General features: G+C 37.4%; 1 protein-coding gene across 1 annotated transcript in view; it reads left to right on the top strand.

The window, feature by feature from the left end:
- The window catches only part of TOP2A (DNA topoisomerase II alpha), a 29,297-nt gene that overhangs the window by 2,746 nt on the left and 13,114 nt on the right, over positions 1-13,437 (top strand). Inside the window, exons 5-23 of the mRNA XM_021704577.2 lie at positions 380-525; positions 671-768; positions 994-1,206; positions 1,558-1,731; positions 1,920-2,021; positions 2,127-2,264; positions 4,713-4,851; positions 6,594-6,751; positions 7,035-7,160; positions 7,434-7,544; positions 7,684-7,789; positions 7,881-7,990; positions 8,234-8,326; positions 8,856-8,970; positions 9,073-9,194; positions 10,585-10,733; positions 12,431-12,662; positions 12,858-12,992; positions 13,122-13,322. Coding sequence (XP_021560252.1) covers positions 380-525; positions 671-768; positions 994-1,206; positions 1,558-1,731; positions 1,920-2,021; positions 2,127-2,264; positions 4,713-4,851; positions 6,594-6,751; positions 7,035-7,160; positions 7,434-7,544; positions 7,684-7,789; positions 7,881-7,990; positions 8,234-8,326; positions 8,856-8,970; positions 9,073-9,194; positions 10,585-10,733; positions 12,431-12,662; positions 12,858-12,992; positions 13,122-13,322 — 2,668 coding nt within the window. The remainder of the gene's footprint in view (positions 1-379; positions 526-670; positions 769-993; positions 1,207-1,557; positions 1,732-1,919; positions 2,022-2,126; positions 2,265-4,712; positions 4,852-6,593; positions 6,752-7,034; positions 7,161-7,433; positions 7,545-7,683; positions 7,790-7,880; positions 7,991-8,233; positions 8,327-8,855; positions 8,971-9,072; positions 9,195-10,584; positions 10,734-12,430; positions 12,663-12,857; positions 12,993-13,121; positions 13,323-13,437) is intronic.

Below are 13,437 nucleotides of genomic sequence, written 5' to 3'. Positions count from 1 at the left end.
AAAAACAAAACAAAAAAGAAAGCAGTATAAATAATAGTTTCCAAATTTTTCCTTTCCATTGGGCATAAATCATTTCCCTTTGTTTATCCTAACATTTTAAAATTTCATATTTTTTCAACATTATCAGTGTCTGCCCGGGTGTTGGAAAAGGATTAATTTTTTTTTCCCCTCTTGGCTCCTATTTCAGGAGTGTCAGGAACTAAGCATGGTGGGAAAGGTCGTTGATGCTGAATTTCAGAAGATACGTATGAAAAAGAGTCAAAGAAATTGAGACTTGTGAATTTCTGTATTTTAAGAATAATGATATTTAAGTATAAAAAATATCAAGCACTAGTTTACCATTTGTTTAACAATAAAAGTTTCATTCTTCTTTTCTTAGGGAAAACAATTTAATTAGTATATGGAATAATGGGAAAGGTATTCCTGTTGTTGAACACAAAGTTGAGAAGATGTATGTCCCAGCTCTCATCTTTGGACAGCTCCTAACTTCTAGTAACTATGATGATGATGAAAAGAAAGTAACAGGTAGAGTATGGAGGAAAATAACATTTGTTGCTGAAAACACATCTTTTAAATGACTGTGACATAAAAGTTAAAAATATTGGAATGAATCTCTATAATTGATTAGCATTTCCAATGATAACAAAGTATTTTAAATTTATTTGCTTAGGTGGTCGAAATGGCTATGGGGCCAAATTGTGTAACATATTCAGTACCAAATTTACTGTGGAAACAGCCAGTAGAGAATACAAGAAAATGTTCAAACAGGCAAGTATAAATAAATATCTTGTGCCTCAATTATAATTGTACTTTAGCAATTTATAACAGCATTAGTGGTTGGTTTAATTTAACGTAATTTATAGGCTATTAAATCATGGAAAACTATTCGTGAACATAATTAGGTTATTTTTTAGGACTTATAAATTTGTGTTTAGTTCTAGTTTGTTGTGAAAAGACTTGAATTTTTTATCTTCCTATTTTTTACTTCCACAGACATGGATGGATAACATGGGGAGAGCTGGTGAGATGGAACTCAAACCCTTTAATGGGGAAGATTATACATGTATTACCTTCCAGCCTGACTTGTCCAAGTTTAAAATGCAAAGCCTAGATAAAGATATTGTTGCACTAATGGTTAGAAGAGCATATGATATTGCTGGATCCACGAAAGATGTCAAAGTCTTTCTCAATGGAAATAAGCTGCCAGTAAGCATTTTCCAGGGTGTTAAGGGCAATGAGGGACTTGATATGATCATTGTCAGAGGCAAAATTGATTTTTTTTTTTCCTCCCATTTTTTTTTTTTTTTACACCACTTCTCAGATACGTTCCTGAAAAGAAAACAGTATGCCACATTTTTTACTTAGCACTTTTAAACTCACTAAAGAAATGTCTTTCTCAAACAATCTCCTAAATGAATCCTTTTGTGCCCTTTAATGACCATTCTTTTATGCCCATCAGTGAACATCATTTCATTAGTTTTGAAAAATCCTCATGGTCTATCATTGAATACTTTTTATAACTTTTTTCTAATACCATAACTTTTAATTCCTGTACAGGTAAAAGGATTCCGTAGCTATGTAGATATGTATTTGAAGGATAAGGTAGATGAAACTGGCAATCCACTGAAAATTATCCACGAACAAGTAAACCCCAGGTGGGAAGTATGCTTAACAATGAGTGAAAAAGGCTTTCAGCAAATTAGCTTTGTCAACAGCATTGCTACTTCCAAGGTAATTTTATTTTTGTTTTAATCATGATTTATCTTTACATAGAAGTGTTACTGTTTTTCATAAATACAATGAGCTTGAATATTTGGCTGCCCTGGCATAAAGAAAGCTAAATTACATTTTTTAGTATTTGATCATTATTATAATTTTGAGGATCCTGAGTTTTACAATTTGTTATTTTTCCCCATTAGGGTGGCAGACATGTTGATTATGTAGCTGATCAGATTGTGACTAAACTTGTTGATGTTGTGAAGAAGAAGAACAAGGGTGGTGTTGCAGTAAAAGCACATCAGGTATGGTATTTTAGCACAGTTTTCTTTTTCTAAAGTCAAGGAAGAAGAGAAAGGCTATAAATAAAGCATAAGTTTTTAGCTATGTAATATCAACCTTTCCTGCAGGTGAAAAATCACATGTGGATTTTTGTGAATGCCTTAATTGAAAACCCAACCTTTGACTCTCAGACAAAAGAAAACATGACTTTACAAGTCAAGAGCTTTGGATCAACATGCCAATTAAGTGAAAAATTCATCAAAGCTGTGAGTACTGGGGCACCTGGGTAGTTCAGTCGGTTGGGCGTCTGCCTCCGGCTCAGGTCGGGATCCCAGAGTCCCGGGATTGAGCCCCTCAGCGGGGGGTCTGCTTCTCCCTCTCCCTCTACTCCTCCCCTGCTCACGCTCACTCACTCTCTCTCGCTTGCTCACTCTCTCAAATAAATAAAATCTTTTTTTAAAAAGTTGTAAATACTTACAGGGAAATAAGAAATAGAAGCACCTTGCTTTATTGTCCATTGCCCTTCTCTGCTCCGCAAAAACCAAGATTCATCCTACATGTCTTCTGCCTCTGAAAAGGAAATAAATAGCTTTCATGAGGGGCACTTGGGTGGCTCAGGCGGTTAAGCGTCTGCCTTCAGCTCAGGTCATGATCCCAGGGTCCTGGGATCGAGTCCCGCATCGGGCTCCCTGCTCGGCTGGGAGTCTGCTTCTCCCTCTACTCCTCCCCACTGCTCGTGATCTCTCTCTCTTATGCTCTCTCTCTCAAATAAATAAATAAAATCTTTGGGAAAAAAAAAGAAATAGCTTTTCACCTCACTGGACTTACTACAGCCAATTACCATCCATATGCCTGTATTTCCCCATTACCTTGTCACCATTCAGCCCATTTCACTGCTTACTAAACATTGCCTAAAGTTGGCTCCCAGTCGACACATCCAAAACTGAATTAGTTCTTTCCATACTCACCTCTACACAAGGAGCTTCTCCACACCGCAAAAACAAAACTATTTCCTGTCTTAGTAAAAGGCCCCAACCAACCACTAGGTTGCATAAACAAACCTGGGAGCCTTCTCTTTACCCCATGCCTCCTCTAATCCGATCAGTAAGATTCATCTTTTGGATACCTCAGTAGCCTCTCACTGTCATCTCTTTTCTATATTACTGTAACGATTCTTAATGTTCATAACATTTCAGTCCTTTCTTTGCAATGCTCTTGAGTAATCTTTTTGTCTTAAAGCACACGTTTTTGTCTTCATTCTCTTTTGAAGTCTTTTGGTAACTTCCACTCTTAGAAAAAGTCCAGGGGCGCCTGGCTGACTCAGTCGGTGGAGTATGTGACTCTTGATCTCAGGGTTGTAAGTTTGAGCCCCATGTTGGGTATAGAGATTACTTAAAAATAAATCTTTAAAAAAAAATAAATGACTCAGGGGCGGCGCCTAGGTGGTTCAGGTGGTTAAGCATCTGACTTGTGATTTTTGTCTTAGGTCATGATCTCATGGGTTGTGAGATGGAGCTGCACTAGAGCTGCATGTTGGGCTCTGCTCATGGGGGAGTCTGCTTAGGATTCTCTCCCTCTCCTTTTGCCCCTCCCCCCACTGTACACACTCTTTCTCTGTCTCTCTCAAATAAATCTTTAAAAATTAAAAAAAAAAAATGTTTTGGGTGCCTTGGTGGCTCAGGCAGTTAAGCACCTACCTTTGCCTCAGGTCATGATCCCAGGGTCCTGGGATTGGGTCCCACATAGGGCTCCCTGCTCAGTGGGGAGCCTGCTTCTCCCTCTGCCTCTGCTGTTCTCCCTGCTTATGCTCTCTTACTCTCTGCCAAATAAATAAATAAAATCTTTAAAAAAAAGAAAAATGTTTTAAGTCCAAATTCTTTTTTTTTTTTTTTTAAGATTTTTATTTATTTGACAGACACAGCGAGAGAGGGAACACAAGCAGGGGGAGTGGGAGAGGGAGAGAAGCAGGCTTCCTGCCAAGCAGTGAGCCGGACGCGGGGCTCAATCCCAGGACTCCGGGATCATGACCTGAGCCGAAGGCAGACGCTTAACGACTGAGCCACCCAGGCGCCCCAAGTCCAAATTCTTTAATGTGGCCTACAAGACCCTGCCATCTCCAACCTCATCTCAGTACCACTTTTTCCTGTGTTGTCTAAGCTTCAGTCCTACTGCCTTCAAATTACTCAGAAGCATTAGTACTCTCCCCCCTCCTTAGAGCTTTTCCACTTGGTAATCCTTCTGCCTGAAATGCTTCTCACTTAGCTAGCTACTTTAGATCTTCAATGTCATTTCCTCAGGAAAGCCTTTACTTTCTAACCTTCTCCCTGGACATATGTTATTAGATGTAGCATACTTTTATCCATAACACTCATCACACTCGGAATTTCTCATTTTATTTCCATCTTCCTTATTGTTATCTTAAAGTCCATGAGGACAACGACCATGACCAATTTGTTTTAACCACTAAATCTCCAACATGGATCTCAGTGCCTAGCACAACGTAAATACGTAGTTAGTGAATATTTACTGAATGAATGAACTCAAGGGAACCAGTTCCCTCAGTTATGATAACCTAAGACAGGAAGACATGTCATCCTCATACTCAGTCTGAAAATTATTTTTTTTTTACCTCCTTTAAAACTTTGAATTATTTTTATAGGAGCTCATTTGTATTCTAGATGCTTCTTCCCTAACACGAATCTTCTCATTTTCAGGCAACTGGCTGTGGTATTGTGGAAAGCATACTAAACTGGGTGAAGTTTAAGGCCCAAGTCCAATTAAACAAGAAGTGTTCAGCTGTAAAACATAACAGAATCAAGGGAATTCCCAAACTCGATGATGCCAATGATGCAGGTACACATTTAATAATGCTTCTAAACTTTAAATCTTGTGGTTCAGGTATTTGTTTTATTCATTAACAGCATACCGTGGATACTTCCCACTCAACATGTAATATTCAACAGAATGTTTTTATATGGTTAAGAATCAACCAATTCCCTGTTATTGAACATTTAGATCATTTCTAATTTTGGCTGTTACAGTAATGTTGAAATGACTATTAAGAGTATAAAATAAGGGCGCCTGGGTGGCTCAGTTGGTTAAGCGACTGCCTTCGCGAAGCTCAGGTCATGATCCTGGAGTCCCAGGATCGAGTCCTGCATCGGGCTCCTTGCTCAGCAGGGAGTCTGCTTCTCCCTCTGACCCTCCCCCCTCTCATGCTCTCTCTCTCTATCTCATTCTCTCAAATAAATAAATAAAATCTTTTTTAAAAAAAAAAGAGTATAAAATAAGAATTTGTAGTGATCTAGGGTGCCTGGGTGACTCAGTCGGTTAAATGTCTGACTCATGATCTCACCTCAGGTCTTGATCTTGAGTCGTGAGTTCAAGCCTTGCATTGGGCTCCATGCTGGGTGTGGAGCCTACTTTAAAAAAAAGAAAAAAAGAATATGTATTGATCTATTACTTAATGTAGGGGAGGAAAAAATTTTCCTTAACCCTCTTAGTTCCTGTCTGGGTCTGAAAATGAAACTGACAAAGACAGGTTAAATGATGAAAAACATACAAATTTATTTAATATAAACTTTACTTGACACAGGAGTTTTCATAGGGAAATGAAGACCCAAAGAAGTGGTTAAACCTGAGCGTTTTTGTCAGGTGTGAGGAAGAGTGGAAAGATATGATAAGGGCAGAGTATGAACTAAGTATAGTAAACTGGGGGAAGCTCAGTGAGGCCTGTTCATTCACATTCTTTTCAGTGTCACCCTGAGAGATAAGAATGTTCCCTTCCTCTGTGGTATATGGAGGGCACTTCTCACATGAGGGCCTCGTGACCTGCTTCAGGGTAGAAAGTTGGGGAATGAGGTCAGAGAGAACTTGCTTCTAGCATTTTCTCAAACTCCTTCAGCTTAAAATATTCAATATGCCAAGTGCCCTGTTTTGGGGTAGTGTGTTCTAAACCCCATCACTAACAAAATTTTTTTTTAAGATTTTTTTTTTTTTTTAAAGATTTTATTTATTTATTTGACAGAGAGAGAGAGAGGGAGGGAACACAAGCAGGGGGAACAGCAGAGGGAGAGGGAGAAGCAGGCTTCCCGCAGAGCAAGGAGCCCGATGCGGGGCTCGATCCCAGGACCCCGGGATCATGACCCGAGCCGAAGGCAGACGCTTAACCGACTGAGACACCCAGGCGCCCCTTTTTTTAAGATTTTATTTATTTATTTGAGAGAGAGAGCTATCACGAGCAGGGGCGAAGGGTAGAGGGAGAAGCAGACTCTTGCTGAGCAGGGAGCCTGATGCAGGACTCGATCCCAGGATCCCGGGAATGAGTCCCACATCCGGCTCCCTGCTCGGCGGGAAGCCTGCTTCTCCCTCTCCCACTCCCCCTGCTTGTGTTCCTGCTCTCGCTATCTCTCTCTCTGTCAAATAAATAAAAAATCTAAAAAAAAAAATAGTCTAAGAAACTAGGATTTTTTTTTTTTTACTATGGACATTAGTTCTAATATCTATTAGTGTTTTTATCACAAAACTATTGATAGCACGTCTGAGTTGAGGTTGAACTAAATGTGCCAATATTAATTTGTGTATTTTTATTTTAGGGGGTCGAAACTCCAATGAGTGTACACTTATCCTGACTGAGGGAGACTCAGCTAAAACTTTGGCTGTTTCAGGCCTTGGTGTAGTTGGGAGAGACAAATATGGGGTTTTCCCACTTAGAGGAAAAATACTCAATGTTCGAGAAGCTTCTCATAAACAGGTAGAACCATCTTTAAAATCTAAATCCAGTTTTATAATGCAGGATTTCATGCTTGTATTTCATTCCCTTCACTGGGCATTATGAAATAAGTTTTAGTTTATTGTTCTTATTTTAAGAAATTGGGTACATTGTAGCATATCTTAACAGATCTTTCTGACTAAAATATAGGCTAATAATAACTGAAAATACTGGAGCTCAAGAAAGCCCAAACAACGTACACTCTGCTATTTCTTTTCAAATTTATAAACAAAACATTACCTTTTTTGGTATATGTCTATTTCAGATCATGGAAAATGCCGAAATTAACAATATCATCAAGATTGTGGGTCTTCAGTACAAGAAAAACTATGAAGATGAAGATTCATTGAAGACTCTTCGTTATGGAAAGATAATGATTATGACCGATCAGGTCAGATTTGCTTTCAAATATTTTAGATTGTTACACTAAATTAAATATGTTTTAATTGTTGCATTTCCTGCTGTGGAAGGAAATTACTTAACTTGGAGCTTTATTCATCACATGTGTGTTACATATACAGGTTAAGTGAGTGGATTTAAATTGCCTTTTTTTTTTAATCCCCATAGAAAAATTTTAGAGAAATTACCAGTAGGTCAATCATAATTTTTTTTTTTTTAGTTTCAAAATAATTCTTTTGTGTTTTGGCTTTCCACATATTTCTAGGACCAAGATGGTTCCCATATCAAAGGCCTGCTGATTAATTTTATCCATCACAACTGGCCCTCTCTTCTACGGCATCGTTTTCTGGAAGAATTTATCACTCCCATTGTAAAGGTATATTAACTTCTAAATTACCATAATGGATATTTTAAGGCCCTTACTCAACGTTTTATACACATACAACCCCAGTGTTATATGGTATACAGGGGACTCAGCAGTGTGCAAAACCACAGCAACATATTCTTTACCACAGGTGTCTAAAAACAAACAAGAAATGGCATTCTATAGCCTTCCTGAATTTGAAGAATGGAAGAGTTCTACTCCAAATCATAAAAAATGGAAAGTCAAGTACTACAAAGGTTTGTAAGGAAACCCATATAGAACTTCTCGTTTTGTTATATACCATTGTACAAGATTATATGGAGTAACTTGATATTCTTGGTTGTGTAGGTTTGGGCACCAGCACATCAAAAGAAGCTAAAGAATACTTTGCAGATATGAAAAGACATCGTATTCAATTCAAATATTCTGGTCCTGAAGATGATGCTGCCATCAGCCTGGTCAGTTTGAGTTCTGTTTCATACATACATTCTAGTTTTGTAAGTCACTACTTTAGCTAGCCAATTGAAACATAAATTTTTATATAATAGAATGTTTTATAGAATATAGAATGTTTTTAGTAAGCATGTCCTAGAGAAAGGGACATGTTTTAGGAAACTGAGTTTATTTTTGTTTAGTTTTTATACAAGAGATTTTGGGAGATTGTTCATACCAGTGACATCTTTTTTATCTCTAATGTGTAGGCCTTTAGCAAGAAACAGATCGATGATCGAAAGGAATGGTTAACTCATTTCATGGAGGATAGAAGGCAACGGAAGTTACTTGGCCTTCCTGAGGTAAAAATCTTATATATCTGGACACCTGGGTGGCTCAGTCGGGCATGTCCAACTCTTGATTTTGGCTCAGGTTGTGATCTCAGGGTCATGAAATCGAGCCCCACATGGGGCTCTGTGCTAGGAGCCTGCTTGGGATTCTCCCCACCCCCGCTCACGTGCTTGCTCGCTCACTCTCTCAATCTAAAAAAAAAAATCTTATATATCTTAGAACACAATGACTAATTGCTTCAGTAAAAAATTTAATAATAGATAATTATATATGAATGTGCTTATCTAGACTGCTGCATAAATGTATGGGGACTGAAAAATTAAAAAGGCAATGCAGTTTTTCCTAATTGTGCAGCAATTAAATTTGCTTTATTTTTAAAACCTGTAAAATACTTCTACATAATTCTTTATCTTTGAGGGACTTAAGAATTATCATAGAATTGATATGCTGAAAGATTTCTTTATTTTTGATGTTAAGCATTGTTAAGATCAATGATCTTTTTTAAACTAGATCATGTAATAACTCTCTTTGGTCCCTCAGGATTACTTGTATGGACAAACTACCACATATCTGACATACAATGACTTCATAAATAAGGAACTTATTCTGTTCTCAAATTCTGATAACGAGAGATCTATCCCATCTATGGTGGATGGTAAGTTCCAATATGTTAGCCTGTTTTTATCGTACACAGAAATCAATGTCCATAAATGGTTAGGTTGAGTATACTAATATTTGTACTTCTTTCATTTTGAAGGCTTGAAACCAGGTCAAAGAAAGGTTTTGTTTACCTGTTTCAAACGGAATGACAAGCGAGAGGTGAAAGTTGCCCAGTTAGCTGGGTCAGTAGCTGAGATGTCCTCTTATCATCATGGTGAGGTAAACACACAATCCATAATGTTTCCAGAAAGCATTATAGCAATGATACCTGCAAAATTATTTTCCAAACACTTAGAGTACTTGGTGAGATGAACACTTGTTCATCCATAGTAGAGGCAATTTGGTAAAGTCTGGTAAAATCTGTCAAACTATAAATGTGCTTATCCTTTAACCTAACAAATCTATTTCTAAAAATAATATTCTTGTAAGGAGACTCATAAGTCTGTAAGGATCTATGTTCAAAGATATTTAGTGATGTTTAATATACCTTTGTGATGCTAAAATTGAGACATTAAAAATGTCCATCAACTGGAAAATTGTTGTTGATTGTGACACATCTATGCCTGGAATCAGTTATATAACTGAAGTAAATCTGTGTGTACTAACATTGAGAATATCCATAGTCCATTGTCAGTGGGGAGAAAAAGAGCCAGACCAGTACTTAAAGCAAAATGCCTAGAAGGGTGTGCTCCAGGTTGTTAACTTTGGTTAAATCTGTCAATTAAAAAGGACAGCTTGCCAATTTTTTGTATTTCTGAGTTGTTTGATTTTATACAAACATATATTCCTTTTTTATTTTTTGATTAAATTGCTTTTTTGCATTCATTTTATTTTAAAGAACTAGGTTGCCTATAGGTTTCTAGAGCTTTAAATGTAATGATCGTCTTGCTTGTTGCTTTCAATCAAAACATAGTAGGCGTTTAGTAAATGTTCACACAACAAACATTTGTTGAATGCTTACCATGTACCAGGTATATAAAAACAAGTGTGTTCCTTACTCAAGGTATGATCACAATTTAATCAGCCAACACACACACACACACACACACACACACTATAGAATAAAGTGATGCATGCTAGAATAGAAATGAGCGAAGTGTCGGGATGCCTGGGTTGCTTAGTCGGTTAAGCGTCTGCCTTCAGCTCTGGTCCTGACCCCAGCGTCCTGGGATTGAGTCCCACATGGGACTCCTTGCTGAGCAGGGAGCCTGCTTCTCCCTCTGCCTGATGCTTCCCCCTGCTTGTGTGCTCTCTAGCGCTCTCTCTCACTCTGACAATTAAATAAATAAATAATCTTTAAAAAAAAAAAAAAGAAATGAGCAAAGTGTTATAACACAAAGAGGAAATATTTCATTCTGCTGAGGTGAAGAGAAGAGCTATGCCTTCAAGGTTGAATAGGACTTGATAGAAATTATTGGAAGGCAAGACCCCTGAACTTGGAGCCAGAAGTCTTGAGTTTAGGTACATCGGCCATGTAATTATCTGGGAAGAGACAGTAAACATCTATATCATAAAACCTTATAGGATTATAGTGAGGCTTAGTCATAATAACGGACATATATTATTAGAAGCCTACAGATCAGATTAACGAATCTTTTTCCACCCCCAGATGTCACTAATGATGACCATTATCAATTTGGCTCAGAATTTTGTGGGTAGCAATAATCTGAACCTCTTGCAGCCCATTGGTCAGTTTGGTACTAGGCTGCATGGTGGCAAGGATTCTGCTAGTCCTCGATACATCTTCACAATGCTCAGGTGGGTATAACTTCAATTTCTAGTGAGTTCATCAAAAACTAATAATGTACTATATGCTGGCTAACTGAACATAATAAAAAAAAATATATTCAACTTTTAAAAAAAATTTCTAGTGAATTGCCATTTCCAATTTTGAACTAGTGTGACATTTAGTTGACAAAAAATATAAAAATTCAGTTAATCAGAAAATGTACTTTTGATGTAGATGCTTACAGTATTAACTTTTTAAAAACTAGCTCACTTAAGTTTAATTTTGCTATTCCTTACAAGAAGCAGAAAGTCTAAAGTCTATTTTAGTTTGATAGCCGTGCCTGAATTTCTTAAAAGTATTGTTTCCTTGCCAAACTAAATGTTTTTACTTCCATTAATTATATTTTCTTCACTTCCATCGTGCAGAGCAGTGGTTCTCAACCAGGGTAGATTTTGCACCACCACCCCATCTCCCAGGAGACGTAGTAATGTCTGGAAACATTTTCAATTGTCGTGACTAGGCGAGCTGTGCTACATCTAGTGGGCAGCAACCAGAGCTACTGCTAAATACCCTACAATGCTAAATCCCTCATAACAAAGGATTATCTGACCCAAAATATCAATAATGCCCAGGTTGAGAAACCCTGCTGTAGACTTGGGGTCAGAGTAAAGAAGAGCTTAATTGTTCCTAAATACCACAGGTGAAATTTTACTCTTTATAAGTCTATGGAAAGTACATTATGAATGGTCAATTTTCTACTCTCATTTTATTCAACCTTTCAGCAGCATTAGCTAATCACTTCATCTTCCTTGAAACTCTTATTTGTCCTCCAAGATACCAGACTGTTGGCTTTCTTCCTTATTAATGTCGTCTATGCTGGGTCCTTCTCATCTTTCCAGCCTCTAACTACTGGCCTGCCCCAAAGCTCCTTCATTAGTTCTCTTTCCACTAGCCACACTCACTTGCCATCCGTAGATGATTACCCATCCATCTAGTTTCAACAGCTCCAGCCCTGAATCTCATAGCTGACTACCCTCAATATTTACTGAGGCACCCCATTTATCTAAAGTACTATAATATAGTCTACCATCCTGCTTTCTTATGGCAGCCAACTAATTTTTTTCAAATAGATCACTCTGGTTCAGAACCTTCCAACTTTTTCATTTAGAGTGAAATCTAAAGGACCTACATGATCTATGTGCCCACTCCCCATATCTTTTGACTCCATCTCATACTGTCTCTGTTTCAGAAACACCTGGCCTCTGCCTATATTCAAAGACGCGAAGCACACTCTCTCTTCAGGGCTTTTTACTTACTGGTCCCTCTGCTTACAATACCCTTTCTCCAGATAACCACATGGTGGCTCATTCTCAATTTCTTCACTGTAATGTCATCCTTTCAGAAAGTGTTACCATTCCTTAGCACCTTCCATCATTCAATCACTTTTACCTATTTTTTTCTTTCTTCTTAGCATTTACCCACCACCTGACAAAATGTATGTGCATTGTCTGTCTCCCTGTAGTAGAATGTGAGCTCCTTAGAGACTTTATGTCTGCAGTACCTGGCACATACAAAGTGCTAAATACTGTTAAACAAATACTGTTAGTCAGCAAGTAAAGCCAAAGTAATTTTCATGCATAGATATGAGATAACACATGTCCTTTCACAAGTTAAGTATCAAAGTCAGTATTTTTGTAAAATAACATTCTTTGATTGTTTTCTTTAGCCCTTTGACTCGGTTGTTATTTCCACCAAAAGATGATCATACATTGAAGTTTTTATATGATGACAATCAACGTGTTGAACCCGAATGGTACATTCCTATTATACCCATGGTGCTGATAAATGGTGCTGAAGGAATCGGTACTGGGTGGTCCTGCAAAATCCCCAACTTTGATATTCGTGAGGTTGTAAATAATATCAGGCGTTTGATGGATGGAGAAGAACCTTTGCCAATGGTAACTATTCTGTGTATATAAGGATCCTTCATTTTTCTCCGGTTTCAATTCAGTAGACTATATAGTTAAAGAGGACACATACAAAATTTATTTTATACTTTAATGTTCATTAGATTTATTGTTTAATGCTGTTGGGATTTCTATTTTTTAGTGTCACATTTAGAAAACCTATTCTTCTTTAAAATACCAATTTAGCTTCCAAGTTACAAGAACTTCAGGGGTACTATTGAAGAGCTGGCTCCAAATCAATATGTGATTAGTGGTGAAGTGGCTATTCTTAATTCCACAACCATTGAAATCTCAGAGCTTCCTATCAGAACATGGACTCAGGTAAGTAATTGTGGATTTCTTCTTTGATTTTTGTGATTGGGGAAGCACTTTGTTTGTACTACTACTACTTGTTGACTACTCCTAAGCCTGTATTTTAGACACTTACAAAAGGATTATATCTTTCTTTAGACATATAAAGAACAGGTTCTAGAACCTATGTTGAATGGAACTGAGAAGACACCACCTCTCATAACAGATTATAGGGAATACCATACAGACACTACTGTGAAGTTTGTTGTGAAAATGACTGAAGAGAAACTGGCAGAGGCAGAGAGAGTGGGACTACACAAAGTATTCAAACTCCAAACTAGTCTCACATGCAACTCTATGGTATGTCTTATTTTATGAGAGGTACTCATGTTTCAATTTATATTAAAGTTTAATATCAATTTTAAAAGGAAATCCTAGAATACTTTTATATTTTTGAAGAATAAAGTATTTTCTC

The sequence above is a fragment of the Neomonachus schauinslandi genome, chromosome 15 (genome assembly GCF_002201575.2).
Source record: "Neomonachus schauinslandi chromosome 15, ASM220157v2, whole genome shotgun sequence".
Taxonomy (NCBI): Eukaryota; Metazoa; Chordata; class Mammalia; order Carnivora; family Phocidae; genus Neomonachus; species Neomonachus schauinslandi.
This window is presented reverse-complemented; position numbering and strand designations above follow the sequence as displayed.